Source organism: Marmota flaviventris, chromosome 7 (assembly GCF_047511675.1).
Source record: "Marmota flaviventris isolate mMarFla1 chromosome 7, mMarFla1.hap1, whole genome shotgun sequence".
In the NCBI taxonomy this organism is placed as follows: domain Eukaryota; kingdom Metazoa; phylum Chordata; class Mammalia; order Rodentia; family Sciuridae; genus Marmota; species Marmota flaviventris.
This window is the reverse complement of record NC_092504.1, coordinates 18,907,834-18,935,792: the sequence shown is the minus strand read 5'-3', so window position 1 is coordinate 18,935,792 and position 27,959 is coordinate 18,907,834. Positions and strand designations below refer to the sequence as shown.

Genomic DNA, 27,959 nt, shown 5'->3' with positions numbered 1-27,959 from the left:
ACAAGTGGATTATGTTTTGCCATTGAGGTAATGCGCAAGAGGATTGCCCGCCTTGTGTCAGTAATACATCCAAAGGCACAAACTGCCAAATGTCCTCAAATAGATCAAAGAAATTCCAAAGGATCTAGAGGCCATAGTGTAGCAGTCACATGCACTGTGTTGGACTGACTTTAAGGCATTGAGTCATATTTTAATTGGCAGTGTTTTTTCTTTCACAATCTTAATAAAATAATCTTGTAGGTAATACGTTACCTAGTCCAGGTTGTTGGTTTTTAAAAAATAACACCACCAAAGTAGAAGATAGGAAATATTCAATTGGGACGAAATGGACTTGTTTGCCCAAAAATTGGTTAAATTTAGAGTTAAGTTTTAGTGGAGTAAAGAGAGGGATTCACTTCTCTTGTACACTGCCTGCCAGTTTGCTGAACTTACTGCTCCAGCAGATGGCATTAGCTAAAAATATCAAGTTGGCTCATGAAAGATTAGGTTAGACTAATCATGAAAAAAGAGCCAGAGGATGAAGTCATAAATGATGATTTCAGATAATTTCTACTGCTTTTAAATCTGTAAATAAAATCATGGGCTTTTATTTACTGAATTAATGGTGAATTCAGCATTTAAAGGCGTATTGTGTTTCGTCCATGGGCCAAACGGAGGATATAATTGTTTTGTATGAGTGTTAGCAGAGTGGAATGGACTGGGAATGAATGGCTGATACTTAATTTACATGGTGCTTTTCCTATGATGCTTAGATTCCATATTAACTGCCTTTTTTTGAGCCATTCCTAATCCTGGTTTCCCTCTCTTTGGTTCATTAATCATTCTTAATGTTGTTTGCCTTTTATATTCCATTTATGTACCAGCATTTCCACAGTGCTGTTGCTGCCCCGCAGTCCTAAAACCTTTATGAATGATTTCTTTTTATGCTTCATTAAGGTGTTTTTTCAGGTGGGAAAAAATGGTAGACGTATTCTCTGTGAGCCCCTTTCAACCAAGAACCTGAGCCTGTGAGCTTTGTTAAGAATTGTTAGGGCTTTACTTTTTTGAAATGTGCATTTGCATGTGGTAACATTTTAGTGGTGTGATGTCTTAAAGCAACTGAAAATGGCTTATTGGTTTTATTTTGCAGGATGAATATTTACGTCTAAGATTATTTTTAAGATATTCATTTATATCTAAGTGTCCAATTTGGCATTTGTGTGAAACGTGTGTGGTCATTGCCTTCCATAATCAGGAATATTTTGTGTTTTTCAGTACATTGCAGTATTTGAGAAGATTTTATGATGTATAGCTTGTTTGGTGTGTGCTCTTAAGACATTCTCTTGAAGCTTAATTTTGTAATTAATCGTGAAAGAATAACATTTTTGGGGGGAAAGTCCTGTCCTCCCTTGTCCCCACCCATGCTGGGGGTTGAATCTAGGGACGCTTTATCACCAAGCTACACCTTTTTCGTTTTTTTGAGACAAGTTCTTGCTAAGTTGCTGAGACTGGCTTTGAACTTGAGATCTTCCTGCCTCAGACTCCCAAGTCACTGGGATTATAGGTGTGCATCAGTGCACCTGGTTGAAGAAGTTTAGTTTTTATTTACCAAATGTCTTTGTTTCATCTCTCTGTTTTCAAGTTTTCTTTTAAAATGACCTAAATGAACCTTGACCAACATGTTTTTTGTAAATATAGGTATATGACTGATGGGATGTTACTTCGTGAAGCCATGAACGATCCCCTCCTGGAACGTTACGGTGTGATAATTCTTGATGAGGCTCATGAAAGAACACTGGCTACAGATATTCTCATGGGTGTTTTAAAAGAAGTTGTAAGACAGAGATCAGACTTAAAGGTGAAGTACTTTTCTTTACCCATTTAGTTCATTTTGTGTGTATGCATGTATTAAAGTGGGAAATATCCTGATCATTAATCAGCTCTTTTAAAAAATAACTTCTAAAAGTAGTGTCCAAGTACTGCCTATGTTTTTACTTTGATGTGGCTTCATTTTAGACTTCACTTATATTTCTCCTACTTTTTAGTAATGTACTTTAAAACCAAATCTTTCTAATTTCTAACCCATCTGATTCTTCGTATTCTAACATTTTGTTTTGTTTTTTTGATCATACTAGTCACTCTATTCATCATTAAGTGCAGAGACCTCCTTAAAGGATCAGTTTTTATCCCTCAGATTTATGTCTATCTTCCAACATGAACATCCAGGACAATCAGCTCCTCAGAAATCTTGTTTTTTTTTATTTTTTTAAACCCCTTCTTTACCACTTGTACCTTGGCCAGTGTTGTTATGTTAAGGTCTTAAAACTGTCTGAATAGTATATATATATATAATTTTTTTTTTTTTTTTTTACATTTTTTGACCCAAAGTTTAGGAAGTTCCCCCCTTTGCTTTCTTGTGTGCGTGTACCATACTTTGAAACTTAAAACTCATCATCTCACCATTCCTTGTTAGTATGTGTGCTGTACAAGCACCATATAAGTACTATCACTATTAAAAATTATGGATGAGCTGTCAGGGTTTCAGTGGAGAAATCTCATTTAAAATACGAAATTAAGAATTCTAGTGGAATGATGTATGAGGGAGACTTACAGTAAAATTTTATTAGTTTATATGATTTGTATGGGGGTGTGACTGCATAATCATGAAGTTCTGTACCTGAAAAGACTTTTTTTTTTGCTCTGCCTTTGTACAACAAGTATAGAAGATCCTTGCTTATTTTAGGATTTTTTTTTTTAAAGATGTGTGTATTAAAGATGATTTGGAAGAACTGAGAAAATTTACACCTGGTCCACTAGTTAATATTGCATTTTCTTTTTTTTTTTTTTTCACGTGGAAACATGTTTTGTTTGAATAAATGTAGCAATAATCATGACATTAATGTGGTTCTCCACTAGTTCTTTCACAAACTTTCATTTGGTATTGTTTCAAGGTAATTGTAATTTATTTACTTAACTAGATATTTCTAAATATTTTTGAATAAAAAGCTTTTACTGTACCTCAGTCTTTCTGTATTTCATTTTTAAAGTGGTTTATTAAAGATCTTTACAGTTTTCTTTATAACTGTATACAGAACAGTAAATCAGTACTTTTCTATTTTTTTCTTTGAGGCCATGAAAGAGCTTAAAGGTGACTCAAGTAATTTACTGTTTTCTTTCAGGTTATAGTTATGAGTGCTACTCTAGATGCGGGAAAATTCCAGATTTACTTTGATAACTGTCCTCTCTTAACTATTCCTGGCCGCACGCATCCTGTTGAGATCTTTTATACTCCAGAACCAGAGAGAGATTATCTTGAAGCAGCAATTCGAACAGTGATCCAGATACATATGTGTGAAGAGGAGGAGGGAGATCTTCTACTTTTTTTAACTGGTCAAGAGGTACCGTTATTATTAGCCTTTGGCCTGTCATTTCTATTAAATGGCAACTTTAAACAATTTGGCATATATTACCATAGTTTCCTTATTGTGACCTTTTTTTCCTTCATATTGATATATAAAATTTGTAGCCGTTTTTATATATAAAATTAATATATAAAATTTGTAACCGTTTTTCTTTCTACTCTTAGGAATACTTTTTAAACCACTAATGCTTTTGTGTTAGGGTTAATTATCCTGAGTGTTAAATGATTTTAGAATTCCAAGATTTAGCAAATTGTATCTTCACTTTGGAAAGGCCAGCAAACTGGAACATGAATTTGCATCACAGCTCCTATGATTTCAGGCAGTCTTCATCAGTTATTTAGCTTGTGTGTAGACTTAAGTGCCAATCAGTCATCAAAAAACCTTGTTTTGTGTTTTATCTTCCATGTACTCTTTGAGAATTGTGAGGATAGCATGTCTTCTTTAGAATTTACCTCATTTTGAGATACAAATCTCAGTTGTCTTGTGTTCTAAACTCTTCCAATAGGGTGTTTTTAGACATGGGTTCTGACGTTCTCAAGTGGCTAAAGAAGTTCAGGAAAAACTATTTGGATAAAGCAATTTTAGAAAATGTTTTTGTAAAGGGTTTCTTAAAGTTTTTTGTTGAGTTTTGTGAATTTTCTAGAATGCACTAGAATTTTCTAGTATGTGCTCTTTAATGTACATGCAAATCACTTAGACAATTTGGAGATTCTGATTCAGTGGGTCTTAGTGGATCCTGAGAGCCTGCCTCTAAGAAGCATGCTGGTGGTGCTGACTTTCCTTCAGGTCTTAGTGTCAGGGTCTAGAGCAGGTCCAACAGAACTTTTTGCACTGCTGGAAACATTGTATATTTGCACTTTTCACTGTGATCGCCACCAAGAAACAGGGCTTTTGAGCAATTCAAGGTGGCTGGTATGAGGAGAGACTAAATTTTAATTGTGTCTAAGTTTAAATAGTTAACACTTAACTGACCCACATCCTGTTTTTGTATTTGCATGGCCCACTGGTTAAGAATTGCTTTTGCATTTTTAAAAGGTTATCTCTGATAAAAGAACCTGACAACTGAGATCTTAGATGAATGAAAAACTTAATGTGTTTTGGCACCCCAAAAGATCTGGCTTCTCTTCTGGAACTTTTTTTTCCTCAGGTGTGGTAGATTGCCCGCTTCTGGAAGATAATTCTTTTAAAACAAAGCAAATACTTGTCTCTTTTCCAAACTTGCTCTAACAGATAAAGTTTGGGGATGAAATGTAGGAATCTGCATCTTCTGTAAACTCCTGGGGCCATTTTTATGTCCTTTTGGTTTAAGGGTCACTTTTCCACAGGAATAGTTTATAGTATGATGCCTATGATACGATAATGACAGCCTAAACATTGTTAAGAGAAATTGCTGCCATTTGTCTCAGATACCAAAGGTCTGCTAAGCAACAACATCTCTGCAGTAAATGTGAATTCTCATTTATGTTCACATTCTACAGGGATATTTGGTAGATAATTCTTGAGCAGATGTCATTGTTAAGAGCTATTAATGTTGAGTGATTTTTTTTTTAATCTTTGGATTTCTTCTGGTTTGTCTTGATCATTTGTGATTTATAATTTGTTGGCCTTAATTTCCTTTCTTTAGAGCACGGTCTCTTGATTTGGATGCCATATGTATTATAGAACATCAATATCAATGCTTTACACATCAGATGCAATACTATTTCTTCCCTTGGTTGTGAAAACCAGATGTCTGCAGACATTACAAAATATCCCCTAGGAGGTTGCAGAGTCATTCCCTGTAGAGAAATATAATTGTCCTTTTGGAAAATAGGTGTGTTGCAAATTCAGTTTCCCAGAGTTACCTTCTTGGTGTACTGGTCATCCTTTCTATGCATTTTGATTAGGAAATTTCCTTACATTTTGGAGTACTAAATGTTTTTTTTTTTTTTTGATGGCATATAAATGACATGTATGTTGTAACTCATTTTGTCCTCTTGTGTCTGGTCTCTAAATCACTTCTTTCAAAGTGCATAGTGTATTTTCTTAAATGACTAAAGTAGTCATTATGCGCAGATAACCAAGCATATCAGAAGTATCAGATAGCCTCATGGTAAGGACCTCAAAGGGTTTCTCTAGCTGGGGAAACAAAGGCAGTATTCCCAGTGGTTTTCATATGTGTACTGGAGTATGTCTTTCACAAAATAAAGTGATACTGTAGTTGTGAACTATAGCTGTGTAAAGTTCTCTTTAGATGTCTAGTCTTGAATTTGGAGACTTTTGGGAAGAAGGTGGATTTTATTGATTTTGTTTAGTAGATATGATATAAAGATAAATAAAACATTACTGTTTCTCCCTTTTTGGTGAAACTTTGGTACTTTTAGTTGGTAGGTTAAATGGTAGATTCTGGGAAGTTGGTACTTGCCTTCATAAATTTGGCGAGCTTCCTTGAAATCTAGTAATCTTGTGAAATTTGAAAGTTTTTTTTTAAAGACGTTACCATTTTAATCACTTTTTAAAAACAATGGTGCTCCTGAACTCATCTGAGCTAATGTGGGAGAGAGCACGCATCCAGTTTAAATTGGTGAAAATTGGAAATCTAGAATGTTTTTATTATTTCAGTGCATACAATTTGGACTTAAGCTGTTCGTGTTGGCATATGCCTAAAAAATCCCATTGACTTGGGAGGCTGAGGCAGGAGATTTGCCAAGTCTGAGGCTATCCTTGGCAACTTAGAAAATCTTTCTCAAAAACAAAAAGGTATAGGGATTGCTGCAGTCTGCCTGCAGCAAAATAACGGAGGGGGGGGGGGAGAGGGGGGGTAAGGAACAACTTGTGTAGATTGATACAGCAGGAGTAGGAGCCATTTATTGTAGGACAACACAACAGAGGTATTTATACATTCCACACACCTTATCTTAATTAGCATAAACTAGATATATCAGTCAACCAATAAGGAATCTCCACACTTAATGGCTCACTGGCGTTACTTCACAAACCACTCCCTCTGCCAAAATGCCAGGCGCCATCCAGACTTGTTTACAGACTCTAACATTTGCCAGGCACCATCCTGACTTGTTTACAGACTCTAACAGGGGATGTCACTCAGTGGAAGATTGTCCCCTCCTCCCCCAATCTCCACTAGTGCAAAATAATAAATAATCAATCTGGACCTATGATAAGTGTTATCAAGATAGAAGTCCTCAGGCAAGTTATATACTACTGGATCAGGTAGGAGATTGTAATTGCACCAAATATTTATAAGTGGATGCTTGAAGATCTGAAGATTCTCAGATCCTTCATTCCTTGAGCAGCACATAATTTTTCTTAGTAATATGCTTTTTCAGCATTTAATGAATTTGTAAGTAAGTTCCAGTTTAATTAACATACTTGTAAAGCTGAAAGTCTTTTTCGTCAAGTCAGAAACTCTTCACGACCAAGCAGATGGCTACTGATTGGGAAGGGAATCTGCCATTTCTGTCTTTCTGATAATTGTAGGAGAGTTTAATGGCATTCTAAACTGATAGTTTTGACTAAGAATGGTTAAAACTTGAGGAAAAATGTATTGTGGAATTTTAAACAATGTTTAGAACCTTATTTATATAAAAACACAGGTGATATGGATTTTTTTCCTTCACTTCAGAGGATTATTTATATCCCTGATGTCAACATTTTGTTTTAGCTCCATACATGGCTGAACACATTAGTTCCAATTTGTAATTATCTAAAATACTGGTGTCTTAAAGCAAATATATGATTTGGGCTGTTAATTTTTTAAGATGTGGAATCTGGATGTTAGATGACATTTGACCATTTATTTTCCAGTTGTGTTTTTTGTAAAATTAACAATTGCAGATACTCTAAATATTGGAAGTGTGATTTTTGTATTTATGTTAAAAAATTTGTTAGCGATCTTAATTTTGTATGTGCGTACCAGCAGGGGGCATTCTCATCTAGATTCAGCATTCGAAAGCAATTTTCTTTGTAAATACTTGTTTCCTTTGTTAATGTTCTTTTGATGAATAGCATTATATTTTCATTTTCTCCTGGAAGTTTGGGATCTTAGAGGACACTGTTAATATCAGGTTCTTTGTAGTGATTTTTCTGGTGTCACAGTTTTTGAGACAGATACCAGTTTTCTTAAATGATATATAAAGTTATATGTTTGGGGTAGGTGAAAACAATGTTTTTCTTAATATATCCAAGAACTTTGTATTCTTTAATGCAGGGTTGTACTTGGATTTAAAGTCATTTTAAGGAAAATAATTCTAGTTTGATGTAAAATCACCTGAAATTACCCCCTCTTTGAATCATTCTGTCTTATGAATAACAGATAATTAATGAGGATAGTCTCAGGTTGGGTTGTTCAATGGTTAGACTACGTACTAATTTATAGTATTATAATAACCCTAACCCTAACCTTAATGTTCTTTCTTCCAAGTTGAATTATTGTTTCAATAAAGGTTAGGTAACATTTATCCCCCTGTATACTCTACCCTCCATATGTTAAACCCTTTAACCATCCCTAAAGTGGCCACTCCTCCCTTCTTCTCAGTATTATTCATTATGTCTCCTCCCTTTAAATTTTGATTTGAATACAAGTGCATTGGAATAGATTTAGGTGATAGGGGAAATTGTGAAGCTGCCCTAAGATATTTGGGTTAGCCTAGTTCTTAAATATCTATGTTGGTACTGTAAAGGTGTTTGTTCTCATTAGGCACAATGAAGCAAATCTTGCATATAATTGCATTAGTGATACGTGACATTAAAGCCTAATTGGCTTATTTAAAATATCTAGCACATCAATTTCTTTTAGATTGTGAAAATTGAAAAGGTCACAAGTGCAGTTAAATATTCCTGGGTGAGAAATTTCAATTTTAGTACAATTTGTTCAGAATTAATTAGGAAATCTGACTCTTCAAGAAAAGGGGTGTAGAATGCAAATAAGGTAGCTATATATTCAGTTGAATAGAGAAATCAACATTTTTGAGGTGGTTTTGGAAATCCCACTGAAATTTGCTAAAATAGTTTCAATACATTGAAAATAGGGTATCTGGCACATCATATACTTAAAATAAACTGCATAGAAATGTTCAGTATTTTTGTTTTTAGACTCAAAACTTATTTTGTAGGAAATTGATGAAGCCTGTAAAAGAATAAAGCGCGAGGTTGATGATTTGGGTCCTGAAGTTGGTGACATTAAAATCATTCCACTGTACTCTACACTTCCACCCCAGCAGCAGCAACGCATTTTTGAACCTCCACCTCCAAAAAAACAGAATGGAGCCATTGGAAGAAAGGTAACAAAGAAACATTCTTTATAATATTTCATTAATATAAAAAGACTTGTGAGATATCAAGCTATGCTGTGGGTAATTGTGATTTGGGTGAAACAACAAAATAATCTTCATTTCAAAAATAAATAGAATAAAATTTTTTTGGGTGGAGTGTATATATCTTCTTTTTTTAATATTTATTTTTTTTTGTAATAGGTGGGCAAAATATTATTTTATTTTTATGTGTTGCTGAGGATCGAACTCAGTGCCTCACACATGCTAGGGGAGCGCTCTACCACTGATCCACAGTGCCAGCCCCATATATATCTTTTGACCATAGCAGAAGAAAATATACTTCTTTCTCCCCACGTAGGGAGTTCCTCCTTAACAAATGATAGATTGGTTAAGCTAAGGGGAAGGTGGCCAAGTACTTTATTCCATTCAGTGAATGATTGGTAAAACTAAGCACTTCATTCTGTGGTGTTTTGGCTTCTAACTTATTTTTCTGATTTAATCAAATTTTCAGATATAGGTGTGGAGTGTTGACACTGCACAGAACTCTTCATAGCACTAACACAAATCACACTGCATAAATACATGGGTTCCTTGAAGGCAGGAACTATGTCTGGATCCTGTTGGGAGGAATGTGTGCTTGGCACAGGGAAGGGAACAAAGTTATTCCAACATTGTCTCTCATATACTTTGTTGGGAAATTGAAGAGCTGAGTGCCAGTTTGAAACAGCAGCTGTTTTTATTTAGTTTTTGAGGTTTGGAGGATCTGATAAATTTGCAAAGAAGATTAAACTATATCAAATGGTTTGAGAACAGTCTTGTCGTAGGTGATTCCAGGGGGAATGAGAGTAAGGAAGAACATCATTCTGATGGGAAAGACACTCTGAGCCCCAGCTTGTTAAAGCACAAGTGAAAGATTTTCATGCAGGGCTAGCTCATGGAGGAGCATCTAAACATCAAATCCACAATTTTTCAGTACTGGGCAAGATGGCTGCCCGGCTGAGATGGGGGTAACTGCATCCCTGAGATAATTGAAACATGCCCCATGCTCTGTTTAGGCACTGACCAGCAGGCAAGATGAAGAGGTGAACAGTAGGCTTAGGACTTGACAGTCCTATTTAGAGCTGCAAAGGTGCTAGAGGATTGTGGGAAGAGGTAGGAGGTAGACCAGGAGGAACTGCTATTCGGTTGTTTTCTTATTTCTGTTTAAAACGCTGCAGCTTTTATAATAGTCACCTTAAGCGAGTAGAGGAGTAAGGGCTAAGGCTTGGTTCTGCTGTTGTTAATGTTACTGTGCCAGTTACTAGAAGTGTTTACTATCACCATGATGTTCATAATTAATTTAAAATTATATAGGAACATTTAGAGGTTTACGCTCTTGCTTTTTACTGAGAAAACAAAATATAACTATTTTGTAAAATGGTTTACTTTTTTCCTAACAAACATAAGATAACAGCTAGCATAGAATAGGTTATGAGACTATTGCAAGTTTTTGAACAAATTGAATATTTAATAGAGTTTTTAAAATAACATCGAAATATTTGTAATTATAGCTTTATTTTATGGTTTTTTTTTGTTGTTGTTTGTTTTGTGGTGCTGTGGATCGAAGCCAAGACTGTGTATGGGAAGCAAGCATTCTACCAACTGAGCCCCTATTTATGTACCTTTTATAAGGCATTGTTATTCTTTATTCCTCATTCTGTTTATGCAGAATAAATTCTATAACCTGATTGTGTAGAACCAACAACAATTTTTTTTGTACTGAATTTTTAAATATGGGCTATGTGAAAGTTAAGTTTTGGGGGCATTTGAGCACTTAACTAGCTTCTAACATTGGACTAATAGTGTAGTAGGTTGCAATTTTTAACTATTGAGAAAGGTTGAGAATATGGTAATGTATTTGTATGAGGGTGTTTTTTACCTGTTGATGCTTTTTAAAGTTTGTTCAAGTATTTCAGTAAACTAAAAACTATAGGAGACTATTTTAAAATTATACTTATTGGTAAATCTCTTCTTCTGGGCATCCCAAGACTTATAATTATTGTTCTATAGAATTGGTGTTATTTAAATCCAGCAATGAGTCTTTGATTAAAATACTTAGTTTTCATTAATTTTATCTATACACATAGCTGATTTTCTGTAACTTTCCTATAGCTTGCTGAATAATATGGCTCAGAATGTAGATTGCTCAATAAAAAAGGGAAATGGCCCATGTGAAGATGGTTCTATAGTCTTAAAGGGAGACTTAATGATCCACAATCTGAAGATAGCAGATAAATTAATGTCTTTAAATTGGGCGACTCCACAGAGTTCCCTAGAGAATAAAAATCCAAACTAGCTTAACCTAAATGCATTATTGTGTTCAAACAGTATTTAAGTAGAGCAACACAAGTGCTCTGAGTTGTACTGTGTTAAAGTGTAATTACTGAACTAAATCAAAGTGGGTCCCATTAGAAGACAGTTGGGGAGGGGTCCTCTGCGTATTTTTGCAGTGATGCCAAACCTTTACCGTGGTATTTAGTCTTTTTGGAGTTGTTTACCTAATATAGTTAGTGAGATTTCACAGTACTTTGAAGACTCTTTGAGCACTTATTGCAAAGATAACAGTTATTATGACAATTAGTAGATTTCTGCTAGATCTTGACATTCAGGATCACTTTTTTCTGACCAGTTCCTAATTGGATTGTGCCTCCTGTAATCTGTTTAGGACTTGATTAACTGATTCACTGAGATTCAGACAGACCAAAAAAAAAAAAAAAAATCCACAACCCTGACTTTCCAGAATGTTGGGGATTATTCTGGAGTCTACCTGTCAACCTTATTTACCTTCAAAGTTTGTTTCACTTCTGATTATATGCTGTAACTATCTTTAAGAATGCCTTTCAGTAATAACCACAGGATCATCTTTAGTTAAGAAACCTTTGCCTTTTGCCATTCCTTTTAATTAATGAAAAAGGAAGCCTTTTTGACATGTAAATAATATGAAATACCTGTTGATAAATGTCAAAGTTTCTTGCCAGTATTTAAAAAAAATCTCCCACTGCAAGTATGAAATCAAAAAATGAAACTCTTAGTATTAAATTCCAAGTAATAGTGTAACGAAATCCTGTGAATTTTTAAAACCATTTGATTTGCAAAATTAAAAATTTAAAGAAATAAAAGAATAGGGATAAGTAGAAGTGCTTTCATTTCTTAGATATTCCCATGGGACATTCTTAGGCACATATTCTTTTCTGAGTAGACCCTTTTATGGCTTGTGCCTTTTCTTCTTTTGTGAGTAGCTTTCACCTTACCTTCAAATACTGTCCTAAATGCCATTTTCTTGGTAAAACCTTCTTTGTCTTCATTGTGGAAATAACCCCTTTATAATCTCACAGCACATCTTCCAGTGTCATTTACACTTTCTATCCATGTCTAATCTTCTCTTAGAAACTGAAAGCTGGAAGAGCAGACTCTATCTGATTCATCTTCTGTGTCAACTGCTTACATATACATGTGTCTCTAGCTGAATGCCAGTAATCTGTTCCTGAAAATCAGATGTTCTGGTAAAAATACTAACAGAGAGTAACATTTCCTATTGTTTTAAAAGGAAGAAAATTATATCTTTGTTCCTTGGACTGTCTCCAATTTCCTAAATTGCAAAGGGTCTCATGCAAAAATAAGCTATCATATTAGTATGAAAATGATTTAAACATTATTCCATGTAACAACTGTGTGGTTCCCAACAGTTGCTTTATATGCAGTGTAACACATTATATGTCACCACTTTGAGACTGTACACTTTCCAAAACATCTACATTTCTGATGATCTGCCAGTTCTTTTTTTTTTAATTAATTTTTTTGTAGTTGTAGATGAACAGAATGCCTTTATTTTATTTGTTTATTTTTATGTGTTGCTGAGGATTGAACCCAGTGCCTCATGCATGCTAGGCAAGCGCTCTACCAGTGGGCTATAGCCCCGGCCCGATCTGTCAGTTTTTACTGGAATGTAGCTTTTTCTTGTGCTGTTTTGTTTAAAATGTTGATTTTTTAAAAAAATGAAATGAATATTTCATTTGTAAAATAAAAATAAATATTGTCTGTAAACATTCAAAGAAATGGGGCTGAGGTTGTGGCTCAGTGGTAGAGCGCTCACCTAGTACATGCGAGGGCCTGAGTTTGATCCTTAGCACTACATTAAAAACAAATAAAATAAAGATGTTGTGTCCAACTGTAAATAAAAAATAAATGTTTAAAAAAATTCAAAGAAATGCATGTTTTATGAAGCTGGTCATTAATTAAAGTGGATTGTAGCAATAAGGCATTTACATAATGACCTTATCTGTATTTTTTTTGGATGTTGTACTTCTGTTTGAATAATCCAAATGTAGTGTAGTTGAGTGATAATCTGAAGGAATAGCTTTGTTGGAAAGGGGAATTACTATTGTGAGCTAAATTAAAATTTATATTTTTAAATTTTAGTTTGTCTTATAAAGCATTAACTACTGAAGATAAATCTTTACTTCCATTTATTTACTGGTTCAGAAGTCATGGTAGTGGTTAATCTTAAATGTCATGTTAACTTTATTGATGTGTAATAAAAATTTGTATACTGTATTTTTTAATAGGTAGTTGTGTCAACTAACATTGCAGAGACATCATTGACAATAGATGGTGTGGTATTTGTGATTGATCCTGGATTTGCAAAACAGAAGGTATGTATTTTAGTGCTTTAGTTGGATACTTTATAAATTGGTGTGACAGTTTTTACCACCCATTCATCTAATGACTAAAAATTGCTTTTTAGAATTACTTTTTTATTTTGTTTCATTTTAAGTTTTCTTTCTGCTGTATGATCCTTTTGCATTTAGCTGGCTTTAGAAGTTAAGGTAGCACTTTTTTGGTTTAATTGTAGCCCCGACCTCTTTAAGGTTTTGGGGTGTCTGTTTACTGGGTATTTTGGTTCGTTTGCTTACTTAAGGAGAGTGGGGTTGATAATAAAGTGCAATCCCTGCAGATGACTCACGCATCCAACATTAGAGTTCCTGCCATGTGCTGAACACACTGTTTGAATATAGATAACAGTGATGGACACTGAACACTTTTGCTGGACAATGCTGGTATGCGAATACCTCTTTTTTCCCCAGACAACATATTTTTTGACTAAGTTGATTACGTTTGTAGGTATGTTATCAATGGAAAACATTAAAAGCATATATTTAACAATATGGACCAAGTTAAAAATAATTTTTGTGATGTCCACTTTTAACATTGGGTGTTGAAACTGCAGGTTTCTTTTTAGGAAAAATTCTCCACTGTCCAGCATGGTGGAAGGGAAGTTAAATTAGGAGGAGTGAAGGTTTTGTAAGCTAACTCTGTTATTGGATCTTTTCTTGTTAGCTTAACTCTTTTGTACTAATAGAATGCTAGAAAGAAAGGCCACGAGATAGCAAGTTCCTTTTGGGGATAGCCGATTTACACTGGTCATTAATATTATTTTGGCATCAGCTATTGTCTTTGGCTATTTCTAATGGTTCCAGTTTTATGTTTAGCTGAGAATTGTTCTTTTGTTATGTTCATTCTAATAGGTATACAATCCTCGAATCAGAGTTGAATCTCTTTTGGTGACAGCTATTAGTAAGGCTTCAGCTCAACAAAGAGCTGGTCGAGCTGGACGTACCAGACCTGGGAAATGCTTCAGGCTTTACACAGAAAAAGCTTATAAAACAGAAATGCAGGTAAGACATATTGCCCTGTTCTTACTGTGTATTTGGAAGGTTGAATTGTGTTACCAGAAAAAAGTTGCCTTGTTTAATGTACCTTACCTTTTATAAGCTGCTTAGTTTTGATTGAGATTTGTGGTGTAATCTACCAGTACACCTACCCCCCAGTTTTGAGTTAAGGTGGACAGTACTAAGCAGTTCCAGCATTATAAAGATGGTTTGGGAAAGTATCTGATTTCTCTCTAGTCTAGTTTACATGTATTTTTCTTCTGAGTCAGATGACCTGTAGCAAATAGCTATTGAGACAGAGAACAGAGATAGGATTTCTTGCCTCTGTAGGGATGACTAGTAAGGTTAAGCCTAACTTTTTTTTCCCCCTCCCTCTCTCTCTCTCTCTCTCTCTCTCTCTCTCTAGGATAACACCTATCCTGAGATTTTGCGTTCTAATTTAGGATCAGTTGTGTTACAATTGAAGAAACTTGGTATTGATGATTTGGTGCATTTTGATTTTATGGATCCACCAGGTATGGCTTATCATACATTTTATTAGATCTTTTAACCAAAATTAAATCTTTGTTTCTTGGCATACTATTTAATGTATGTATCAAATACATTTTACTTAACTTTTCTTCTAGCATGCATCAAGATAAGTCTAAAATGGTAACATTGCAACAAAAAGGGTGACATAGCTGGGCATGGTGGCACATGCCTATAATCCCAGTGGCTTGGGAGGCTGAGACAGGAGGATCACGAGTCCAAAGCCAGCCTTAGAAAAAGTGAGGTGCTAAGCAATTCAGTTCAGACCCTGTCTCTAAATAAAATACAAAATTGGGCTGGGGATATGGCTCAGTGGTCAAGTGCTCCTAAGTTCAGTCCCTGGTACCCTCCCCCCAAAAAGGGTGTGACATACATGAGCGCATTGTTTTTTTCCTCCCTTCGAAGTTATTCTGGGAGTTTAGATTAATTGAGTTTTTGTCTGGGCTTAAAAATGTGAGAATTTCATTTTTCTATTTTTTCTTATGAAACATAGTTTGATAAATGTATTAATAAATTAACATACATTTAAGACAAAGACAGTTTTAACTACAGGAAAAAATTGTAATTTTGTGTGATTCATTGTTTACTTACTATGTCTGTATAATTGAATTTGACAGTTTCAAGTTTCTAGTAAGGTCCACTGTAAAATGAAAAATGAGATTGCTTATAATAGTTTGCACTTTGTCACATTTTTGCTTGCTTAAGGCAACTTGTCTAATAGATTGCCTCTCTCCCCCCCCTGCCCCCCAGCTCCTGAAACTCTGATGAGAGCCTTAGAACTTTTGAATTATCTGGCTGCTTTAAATGATGATGGAGATCTGACTGAATTGGGATCCATGATGGCAGAGTTTCCTCTAGATCCACAGCTCGCTAAAATGGTTATTGCAAGTTGTGACTACAACTGTTCTAATGAGGTCCTATCTATTACTGCTATGTTGTCAGGTAATAGAGGGAAAGGAACTAAAAATAGCCCAGCTCTTCAGAGTTTGGGTGGACTTCACTTTTGTTTGTGTTTTTTAATATTTAGTATGGTAGTGGATTTTAGAGATGGTTTTAAGGAATTCATTTTGTTTCCTAAATACCTTGTAAATAGCATCCTAATGACATAGTACTTACAGAAGTAAAGTATGTCTTTGTGCGTAAAACATAGTAAAACATTGGCTCTCTTTAGTGCAAATAAAAATTCCAGTAAGAATAAGATTGAATGCAATTGTACCTGAATTCTTTGGTAGGTCCATCAGTGCTATCTTCGAGGTTTATTACTGAAAAGTACAAGAAGAACTTTGTTCTAGTACGTGGCACTATTCAGTGAGCCTGTGATATATTTAAATTGAACCTTTTCTCCATGTAAGATGTGTATTCCAGTGACAGTCAAACAAACCTGAATTTCAAATTTAGTATTAGAAGTAGTTTTAGGCTTAAAATATAATCTGATATTAATGTTCTTTTACAATGGCAGGAAAGCAGTTGGTAAAAGAAATATATTAATAAACTTGCTAATTTTTGAAAATTGGAATAATAAGCTGAGGAATTTGTTATTTTTAGTCGTAGTAAAACGTAATCCACAGATGATTAGTAATTTAGAAATTTAGATTTTCCAAAAAGGAGGTGGAATATTCTTAACAAACAAATGGTTATTCTTACAGCTAAAAATAGAAAATTAAGCTTTTACTGATAATCTAAATATTGTATGCTACTAGTTTCAGTACTGGAGAGAACTAACTTCTAATTGTGGAGTGGTGTATTGATCTTGACTATTTAATGCCACGAGTACTTAAAAATCTTCTATGGAATTAAAGGATAAATTGAAAATTTTTCTAAATATTTAATTATGGCTTAGTTTAGATGCGTGGTATATTCTAATGGTGTGAACTTTTTATTTAAGAAGTAGCTAAAATGTTTTCTTGCAGAGTTATGACTGATCAGACTCAGAGCAGATGGGCAGGGCAGTATCGAATCATTTAATTAAATTGTAGTCTCATTTGCGGAGGTGGTGGTAGGTTGTTGTCTGCCTTTCTTACATGTTTTGCTAGATTCTCAGGGTTGTACTTCTCCCAAGATTTTAGTTTGTAGGGAAAGTGTGGGGCAAGAGTTAGCAGATGATTTGTGTTATATAGACATACTGTATAATACCATTGTTTGAGTTTAGAATATTCTTATAATATTTGCCATTGTGGTGAGGTTGAAAATCTTCCAACTATAGCTCAATCTTATTTATAATAGGAATTGTGCAAAACATAGGGTTTAGTGGTGGTCGTCTTTTAGAGTATAAAAATTTATGTGCAGCAGTTTTTAAACAGACCATTTGTGGGAAGTGTTAAAATAAGGAGTGAGGAAGAAATCATGGAATAAAAAGTTCTGTTGAGCTTTGTTTGCCACTTAAATATTTTTTAAAACTTTTTAGGTGCATATCAGAGGCCTTATGGGACACTGCTTATTCATTCCCATTTAACTCTGGTGGCTAGTGTACGTTAACATTCACAGCTGTGAGACGTTTCTGTACTTTATGAATTACCTTGCTTCACTTATTAAGCAAGACTTAATATTTACTGTGATCATGTTTCGTTGTCTTTATTGGCTATCTTGGCATCTTTTTAAAGGGGAAACTGTATGGGAAAGAGTATTTTTCACACTGTATTTGGTCTTGTTGATTATTCCCATTATCTTTTATCTGAACTGATAATTTATTTTTTTACTGATAAAGTTTTAAGAGCTTTAAAAATGTGTTGAAAAAGTCCCAAGCTTGTTAAGTATTTATTTTCATATTGCTTCTATGACTATGGAATTGCTAAAGTGAATTAAGGAAAGTTGTATTTCAAAAAATGTTTTGCACACTTTGTAACAACTTAAAAGTTTTATGTGAATTAATATTGAGGCTCTAAACAAATACTGTAGTTATATATTTTGATGACCCTTGAAAATAATGATTGTTTCAGACTAATTGTCAATTTTTTAAATAATGGAGTTTCCTTTTATTTTGAGGTTTTGATCCAAATAAGCCTTTTTTTTTTTTTTTTTAACTTGGGGCTTTGTTTACTAATCATTTTATTAAAATGCTGGAACATTAGCTGAATATCCCAGCCTTTTTTTAATATTCTTAATTCTAAGGCGGTTTAACCTTCCACCACTACTGCTATCATCAAACTCAAGATTTCTTGATATTCTTTATGTTTACGTATGCTTCTGCTCACCAGTGCTAATAGTGATACCCACCAGTTGGTAATAGCCGGAGAATGAGGGAACAAATTCTGATAGAAATATGGCAGTAGACTGGTTGCACAGTTGTTTTAGTTCTGCAGTGGGCAACTGTAGTTTTCTAACTTGCACGGCCATTCAGGGGTTCAGTTGATGGCCTTTTAAAAAATGAACTAAAAAGGCTATTGTCACCATAATTCTGGTTATTGGTAGAGCTATCAGCACTGGTTTTTGAAATAAGTTGAGCTTTCTAGTATCTTGATGGCCTTCAGAATAGCTGTTTTGATGCCTACTTTTAGATCTAGTTAAAATAATCAGGTACTCTGTAGCTTTGAAATCCTCTTGTCTTACAGATGTGGTTAGGTGTTGATGTACCAAATCAAGGTAGTAAACAGTCCAAGATGCAGTTGGAGGCCATCCTGCCCTGCCCTATGCTCTGTGAACTGACCTAGCTAGGCCTTGTTCCTCTATCTGTGAATGCGTGACTCATCGATATGGGCGTTTGTGTTGGGCCCATACCAACCTTGTTTAGTCCCACAGTGTTTTGTTCGCCCCACGGAGGCCAAGAAAGCTGCAGATGAGGCCAAGATGAGATTTGCCCACATAGATGGAGATCATCTGACACTGCTGAATGTCTACCACGCTTTTAAACAAAGTAAGTGAAAATTAGATTGAAGGCACTTTTTTGTCTAAATGTCATTTCCAGCATATAAGATGTTTCTTCATCTCACTTTCATTTATTATCTCTGACAACTTTACATTAGAAACCCAGAGGTACTTTAGAAAAACTCCTGACTAGCATTTAAAATAGAAATTGTCAATCTTTTTCTAAGTTGCTTGTTTATAATCAAAGTAGTAGACACCAATTATAAAAATCCTGAAAAATAAAGGTGATAAAAATGGAAGACTTACATAAATTCTTCACGGAAATACTAATTATTGTATACTTTGTTCTCTCTTTTATTTCTATTCCTTTTATTTTAAAAAAAGAAATGTGTATGTTGAAAAAGGTACCATTCTCTTACATTCATGTAAAGGTGGCAACAGTTAAGAAACAAATATTCCTTACCTGTGTGGGAGTCAGTTTAGTGACACAGTCATACACAGGAGCTTGAAATATAAATTATGTGATCTTTACAAAAAGCAGATTTTGTGTTACCTGTTACCTTAACAACTTAATACTTTTTAACCCAGAAATAACTATGATTAAAGATTTTCATCTCAGAATTAATGATAGTAAAAAGTTGGAAACTATACCTAAATGTCTGGAAGTAGAAAGACGGTTTTGTGAATTTTGCTCCAGACACATGATGAAATAATCAAATTATCACTAGCTGCTTTTGTTGGAACATACCATTTATAAAAGTTAAATGAGAGGGAACCTTAAGGGAGAAAAATACAGAAATGAGCTGCAACAGAATCTGAAAAGGTTTGTTCCTGCATATCCAAAAGCTAACCTAATATATGATACAACCAAAAACTGGTAGTCCTATATAAAATTGTGAGATTATCATTCACTTTGTGAGTTTATGGGTTTTTGTAAAGAAAATTTTTCTTATTTATAAAGTTTTCTTCCCAATTTTGTACCTTTTATATTTGAGCTGATTTTTATTATTTCATTAAAATGCCATTTATATTCCTAAAATTAAGCCTGTTGACACTGGCATATCTCCATGGGTGATACTAGTGCAAAGGTGGCCTAAAAGTGGTAGATGGGCAATATGTGAAACACAACAGCACCTAAATTGCTGCACAGTTGCTACTTACATACACTGGTATGATTTGAGTAGCATTGCTGATTATTAGGGAAAGAAAGGGTGGAGACCTTGAGTTCCCAAATCTAAGAAACTGGCAAATGTGGGAGGCAAAGAAAACTTGGTGAGAAATCCAGTGTAGAGACCAGCACATGGTTTACTTCAGTGTATTTATTTTATCCCTCTCCTGTCCACTTATTGCTAATGCATGATGTTAAAGACTGTCCCTAACAGGATACGTGAGTTCAAGAAACCCATATTCCTGTTTGCCAAACATCATACTGGTTGACCAGGGGACATATAACCTGCCCTTGAGAAAAGGAACAGATTCAGTCCATCTTGGTTGTCAGAATCTCCATTGATGTTATTATTAAGATACTATTTTAAGTGATAATTGAAAGATTTTTTGAAGTAACAGCGTGGCCTTCTACCCTGTTATTCTCAACACATTTTAAAGACTATTTTAAAATTGGGAAATTAATATTTTTCTCATGTAACCTTTTGATAACTAGGAATGGCAGTATATTTGGGTTTAATAGTGATGTTTTGAAGATGAATTGAAATATGAAGGAATAATAATATTCTGAAGCTGTTTATACAGCTTACTTTATATACATTATATGTGCTTTTTATATGCTATGAATACGTACAATATTTGAAATTAAAAATTTAATATTTAAGATGGTGAAATTAAGTAAGGCTTGTTAAGTAAGGGGTTTTCTGTCAAAATAAATTGTACACATCTAAAGATGGCTGGTGCAGTCAGAGGGCCCGTATCAAATGAATTAGAACTATAGCATTGAGTTACTACATGTGGGGTAATATTCTAATGAATACTTCCCATTGCCAGAGGGAGGTGAAAACAAAGGATGGCATTTAACCCAAATCTGTATACTTGCCTTAATAAGTCAAAGGAAAGAAAATGACTTGATATTTGATATAACTGTCTCCTTAAAGGGAGTTACAAATAAAAATACCTCTAAAGCATAACTTCAAATGGTTGTCTTTTTATTTTAGTTTTTGATGGATTAATGGATATTTCAACTCATTAAAGATCTATTTCCTACCTCCCCTCTTATTTCTGAAATGAATTTACTGTTTGTTTTCTCTAAAAATCTATTAAAGACAAAGTTGTGCATTATTAAGGGTAGAATTCTAGCATGAAAAAAAATTATGTTTCACAGTAATTGGAGAATGATGAACATGGTTCTAATTTTATGCCTTTTATTCCCACCCATTTCCCAAGACCCCTCTCAGTTTTATTATCTAAGGACCTGTGAAGTAAATGATGCAATTTTCTACCATGACTGGTTTTTAGGACATAAAGATGTCATTGTAAAATTTTTTTAGTGATACTTTACTTTGAACTCTTTCTTTAGATGAGCAGAACTAGGTTAGTTGGAAATTTACCAAGGATTTACAGTAGAGAAATACAGTTTTGATAATGTGAAATTACTTTAAGTGCTTGCTTATTAAACATGAGTTGAAGTTTCAGACTTCTTGAAAACTTTATCATTTGTATTTTAGACCTTGCTTGTAAACTGCTGAGAGGCACATGTTTTGTAATCCAACTTTAACCTCTTGAGGTTTAGGGGTCTTTAAGTCCAGCATAATTAAAGAATAGCCTAGAATAATTGTTTGAAGTTTATACTCCTCTAACTTTAAGTGAGGCCTGAACCTAGAGCACTCCACCACTGAGCTACATCCCTAGCTAGTCTGTTTTGTTTTGAGACAGACTTTCAAGTAGCTGAGGCTGGCCTCAGACTTAGGATCTGCTTCAGACTCCTTAGCCACTGCATTTTTATAACTTTTATGTTGTATTAAGTTATCTTAATGTAAGGCATAACATGACCAAATTTTTCAACCTAGCCCTGTGTAATAAACCATCTTTTGAAAATAGCAAGGTTTAGTTAATGGTAGATCAGTCTGTTCACAAAAAGGTGATTATTTTGACATCTACTAGTCTAAAACTCTTAGAATGGTTTCTGACTTTGAATCATGGTACAGGTCATACAGATCTTTAGGAAGTTGATTAAAGAAAATGATATGGGTAAAATTTTCTTTCTGGATTATGTAGTTTTGCTTGTTAATAGAAAATATTCCTGTGTGGATGATTCATGGTCCCCCTGTTTTTCCTTTCCTTCAACTTTTTAGATCATGAGTCGGTTCAGTGGTGTTATGACAACTTCATTAACTACCGGTCCCTGATGTCCGCAGACAATGTACGCCAGCAGCTATCTCGAATTATGGATAGATTTAATTTGCCTCGTAGAAGTACTGACTTTACAAGCAGGGACTATTATATTAACATAAGAAAAGCTTTGGTTACTGGGTATTTTATGCAGGTAAGTAGATTATAAAAGAATTCATGATTAAATGCTTACATAATATTAATTGATTTGTTAAACACTTGAATCCACCTAAGCGCCAAGGTCAGTTTCTAAAGAACACCAATAAGAGTTAATCTTAAAAGTGTTGTTGCATCCAATTTGTTTGAATTAATGTTTAAAAATTGTTCTAATGATTTAACAAGAAGTTAATGTCCTAAGTGGTAAAGTTAGTAGTTGAGTTATGTTAGATGCAACTTTAGAATTACATTTTTTACTCCAGGAGCCTTTGTTATAGCAAATGGGTACTTGGTGGCAAGTTTTGGGGGTCCTGGGGGTGAATGAGTTTCAGCTTTTGGTAAATGTATTAATGTTTCCCTAGATCTTAATATTAATTGGAAATGTAAAAGTACTAAAAGGAAAGTATTAATCTGGGTGCATCCAGAAGTACAGTTCACTTTATCTAGAAACTAAGCACCCTCAAATTTAAATTTGCCAGTGAGTAGATTTTATTGATAGTTTATAGTGATTGTTGCTTATAAGACCCTTGGGCATTGCAAAGCGAAAAATGCCTTTTGGCATAAGCAATAAAGATGAAAAATAATTTAAAAGATTTCATTTAGTTTAGTTGAAGAGTACAATATGGAAGGCTATCAGAACTGAAATTAAAGTGTTGGGTAATTACTGTGAACATTTTATTTTAAGGGGTATAAAACATGGAGAAATTATGTTTGACAATTTCAAAAAAAACTTCCAATAATAAAATTGAAAATGAATAGTCCATTACTTAAGTTGGGATTGATTTTTAGTTGTTTGCTCTATCTCCTGCTTGATTGTTCATTTTATCTTTGTCTTTGAATTTGTCTGTTAAACAGACTGCCAACGTTAAGGCCCCTTGTGCTCAGTTTAGTGAAATTAAACACAATTCTAGAGTCAAAGATCAAAGGAGATCTGTGGGGTATCTGTACTTGAATCAAAATAATAGTAAGAATACTCATGTTGGCAAAACATCTTTTGCTTATTAAGAAATGGGTGAATACTATAGTTGAACATGAAAAATCTTTTTTCCAGATGCTTGCCCGTTATTATTTATTAAATATGAACTTGTATGCACTAACTTAGTTTTTTACATTTCTTAAGTTTGCGGTTAATATCTGAAAAGACTGATAAAGCTATATTCAAGTTCTCTGTAAAGTTTCTTGTAAGCAGCATTCCATGTAATATCCAACACCTAGTGGGTACTTAATAAATACTTATTGAATGAACTTGAGTTTATTTTCTATTATTCACACACAGTCTTTATGCACAGAATTCTAGAATTGGAAAGGGCAATTGTCTTTTGATTCTTTGTTCATTAAATATTAGGTGTCACTAGTCAAGGTATTTGATTTTTTACAAAAAGAATTATAGGGAAGAATTAGATGTAACTGTTCCCTTTTATCTATTTCAGCGGTTGGCACATGGTGCTAGATAGCTCATTTTAGATAGTCTTAAGGCAAGAAAGATCAGATAGAAGTATGACTGTGGACCCATTAAATCCTGTCATAATCCTTTGTAGTGGAGCAGTAACCAAAGACAAATAGGTGTTTCTGTGTTCTAATAAAACTTAGGAATGCTAAAATTTGAATTTCATGTGATTGTCTTGCTTCACAAAATGGTTTTCTTTTGATTTTTTTTTTTTTTTTTTTTTTCTGCTCTAAACATTGGAAGGTATTTAGACAAATAGAGGTTGTAAGTTGAATTTGGCCTGTGCTTTGCTGATTTTTAGCTTTTTTTTTTTTTTTAGTGATAAATAGGAATAGCTATAGAATAAAAGGCAAAACATGAAGCCCACCTTTCTTTGTTATGTGGTTAGTTTTACACTAACTAGTTATACTTTTGTAACTAGTTTCTCAGAATCGTTATGTTAATTTACTGGGTTTTGATTTCAGGTGGCACATTTAGAACGAACAGGGCATTACTTAACTGTGAAAGATAACCAAGTGGTTCAGTTGCACCCCTCTACTGTTCTTGACCACAAGCCTGAATGGGTGCTTTATAATGAGTTTGTTCTAACGACGAAGAATTACATCCGGACATGTACAGATATCAAGCCAGAATGGTAAGCATGGTTTTTGTTTAATATAACAAAAACAGCAGGACTTAGAATGGACTTTAATTTTAAGCAAAATAACCCTGTTTTTTTTTTTTTTTTTTTCCTCCATCTATTTGTTTTTGCCAGACCCATTCTGTAACTTAATAATGAGAAATGTCTACCAAGTATGGTGGGACTGAAACACTTAGGGTGATGTTACTTATTGTGCAGATTTTTTCTTACACGGGTTTATGACTTTAACATTTATATAGAACTTTGCCATTTTATTTGAAATGCATAGTTGTTTTCGCTTAGAGTTATAGTTATTAAAAGATTGAAAATGAGAAGATGCAATGATTTGAATGCTAAGATGTTTTCTTCCATAGAACCTGTATTATAATCTAGGATAAGCAGATTGATGTAGTTAGTAAGCTGGAGTGATCAAGTCAACAACCTTATATATATATCTTCATGTGGACAAAAAGAATACTTTTAAAAGAATATATCATGAAGTTCTTTTTTAAAGTTCAGAATAAATTCCACAGAGATTTTATATTTCACTAAATGCATTTCTAAAAGAGGTATTTTTGTCATTGATTTGGATTGGTAGATTTGCCTTTATTCACTAGTATTATTAATGGTTAATGCTAGCTTATAAAGCAACCCTGGTACTTGAGTTAAATGTTAATTTGGTTATTTTTCCTGTTCTGGACAGGTTGGTGAAAATTGCCCCTCAATATTATGACATGAGCAATTTCCCACAGTGTGAAGCAAAGAGACAGTTGGACCGCATTATTGCCAAACTTCAATCCAAGGAATATTCACAGTACTGAATTCCATGCTTAGAACTGAAGTTATTCAGAGGACAGCTTTAAAAGATGAATGAACTCAAAAGTTCAAGTTGTGCTCTTCACGTTGGTTCAATAATGGCCTTTATTTGAAAGCTTTTTAATTTTTCTTTACAGTAAATATTCCATTCTGATTTCATAAATTAAACATTTATGCCTCCCCTTTGTGTTGACACTGTAGCTCATACTGGAAAAGTCGATCAATGTTTTGCAGTTTATTGAAAGTAGTTCTATATATAACAATGTTTAAGCATTTCTTTAGAAATGGTTGAAAATGCTTCTAAAATGTGATTATCGACCATGGTATGCATGATCGTTGTAATTGTTGACATTCCTTTTAGAAGTTGTGAAATGTTACAACTTGTGCTTATGTAGACACAATCTTCTGTCTCAGTACAGAGGCACTGACTTCAATAAAGTCTATTTATACTAATTTTGGTCAAAGCCCTTTGGTATCTTTATTCTAGTCTCTTTAAGTATAACTGCTTCTCTTCCCAAATGTGGGGCTTTTTCTTTTTTATTATAATTATACTATTACGTACTTAGCTTTTTTCCACAAGGAGTACTCCCTAAGTAGTTAAAGCAATATTTTTAAGAGCATAGAGTAGGTAGCACTTTGTTAGTTTAATCAGTTTATGATCTCTGTTAGTTTAATTGGTATGTGATCTAATGAGATACAGTATGTAATATCTTTTGAAATTGGATCCTAAGAAAGAGAATGAAAGGATAGGTTCCTCTTTTTCTTACAGTTCATTTCATAAAGCTGATAATTTATTATCTTGTTACTGCATTTTTGCCAGATCTTTTTAATAACAGATAAATGTTTTAAAGTACTCTATCCTCTGAAACATGTTTATTTGTATTAAATAGGAGGAAATGATATTGTATTGTATATCTTGATCAGTTTTACTAAATTTTGAGTATTGGAAGTTTTATGCAATATACAAAGTCATTTGTATAGTGTGTTAAAATAAGAATTTGATCTTCCATTTCCTATAACAGGCAGTAGACAGGTTCATACCCCTTTGGAACCAAAAATGGGATGTTTGATGTGGCCCATCAAAGATTCTATAATAAATCAGTTGTTTTCACTTGAAGACTAAATACTGTACTCATTAATGTCTGGACTCCCCCTTTCTCCTCCCTTTTTTAAAAATTTCAAGAAAAAGTTTATAGGATGTATTAGATTTAAATATACTTGGAAATGTTTTTAGTATGTGATATAAGGGCTTAGTTGGGCAAATTACAGGCTGATACTTTTTATTGTGGGTCACTGTTACTAAATAATGCCTAGTGGCTTCTGTGGTTTACGTTCTTCTGCAGGTACCTCATTTTGTTCCCATGGAATAATGTTTTAGATTACATTTAAATACTGGTATGAGTTTCCAGGAATTATGAATGCATTGTCCATTTTGTAAGCTATGAGCCTGCATTGGAAGTAACCACATGGAGACAGCAGTGCAAGCTGAACTTCATTCCCCATCGTGGTATCTGCCCCACAGCCTCAGGTTTTGCTAAACTGGCCACATACAACCAAACCCGGGAGTTTCTTACATATTGTTGGCTGAGGTATGACTTCTAAAATTATGGTCTTTAACCTTTATCTTACAGACTTGGCAACTAGACAACAAAGGTGTCACAATTTTCTTCGTTCTACAGATTTACACTGTCAGTAACTTTGGTATAGAACCAAAAAATAAATAAATTTTAAAATTACCGTCAACACTAATATTTGGAAATCCTTTTTGAAGATTATGCTAAGAGGTTTTCTTCCTTGGCTCTCAGTTTATACAATGCCTTTTTTTCTTTCTTTTTTTGTGTATGTGCATGCATGTTGGGGACCAAACCCAGGTCCTCACATGCAAGGCTTGTTCTTTGCCACTGAGGTATAGCCCCAGGTGAGCTCCATTTTGTTGTGAATGTGATCTAAGGAGAGTTCGTCATCAGCAAATAGAACCCTTGGCCCTGTAGAAGTTAAGGAAAGAAATTAGACAGTTATAAAGAAAGACAACTTGTAAGATGGTAGACAGTATAAATATAACCTAACTTAAATCCTATATAGGATAGCATTCTCCCCTCAGCTTTTCATACAGCATTTGACTCCTTCCTAGAGTTATCTGAGTCCTTCCTAGGTTTATAGTACTTGGGAATAATTTTAATTTTAATGATATCCCCTTTGCTCGGATATATTTAATTACCTTAAGGCTACTTAGTAGTTTCACTAGAAAGGCTGAGCTAAAAATATTTCTAATTTTTTTCTGTACATAAGGCTATTTGGTGATCATTTAGCTATTTGAAGTTATTTGTTGTCATCCCTGTTTCCTTTTCCTGTCATTTTTCCTCTAACATGGTTTCTAGATATCCTGAACATTGCTGGCTAACCTGCCAGGTAGGTCTGGATTGCTGTCTCTGGATTACTATGGTCTCAACTAGCAGACTTCAATTGAATTTATATTTCCCAGAAGACCACGCCTTCCATCACTTCTGTTAATGCAACTTAAGATTACATTAACCTTCCAAGCAACCACAGCATACTTTTGGCTCATATTAATCTTACTTTGAATTTAAGGCACCTAATTATTACATGAGAATTTTAATCTTTGTGGCTCAGGGCTGAGAATGATCCTTCACAGAACTTGGGCAATGTTTAAATGCATCTTTAAACTCATTAAACAACATTTAAAAAATTAAAGCCTTTTAACTACTTCTGTTGGTGTGGCAATGGATGTATTTTACTTACTGTGATTCTCTAACTTGGATTCTGGATAATTGCTCATTTCTAGGACATTTGCTCTTAACCTAAGAAAGGCAGCACTTGCTTGCCAGCTTCATTAGTTATGTTGCAAAGATTAGC

General features: G+C 34.0%; 1 protein-coding gene across 1 annotated transcript in view; it reads left to right on the top strand.

Annotated features, from left to right (window-relative positions):
- The window catches only part of Dhx15 (DEAH-box helicase 15), a 47,100-nt gene extending 21,562 nt beyond the window's left edge, over positions 1–25,538 (top strand). Inside the window, exons 4-14 of the mRNA XM_027939115.2 lie at positions 1,678–1,837; positions 3,159–3,377; positions 8,513–8,680; positions 13,276–13,362; positions 14,236–14,385; positions 14,786–14,894; positions 15,658–15,849; positions 18,635–18,757; positions 22,011–22,201; positions 24,115–24,284; positions 24,973–25,538. Of these exons, the coding sequence (XP_027794916.1) occupies positions 1,678–1,837; positions 3,159–3,377; positions 8,513–8,680; positions 13,276–13,362; positions 14,236–14,385; positions 14,786–14,894; positions 15,658–15,849; positions 18,635–18,757; positions 22,011–22,201; positions 24,115–24,284; positions 24,973–25,090 (1,687 nt within the window). The 3' untranslated portion in view covers positions 25,091–25,538. The remainder of the gene's footprint in view (positions 1–1,677; positions 1,838–3,158; positions 3,378–8,512; positions 8,681–13,275; positions 13,363–14,235; positions 14,386–14,785; positions 14,895–15,657; positions 15,850–18,634; positions 18,758–22,010; positions 22,202–24,114; positions 24,285–24,972) is intronic.
- The last annotated feature ends 2,421 nt before the right edge of the window (positions 25,539–27,959 follow it).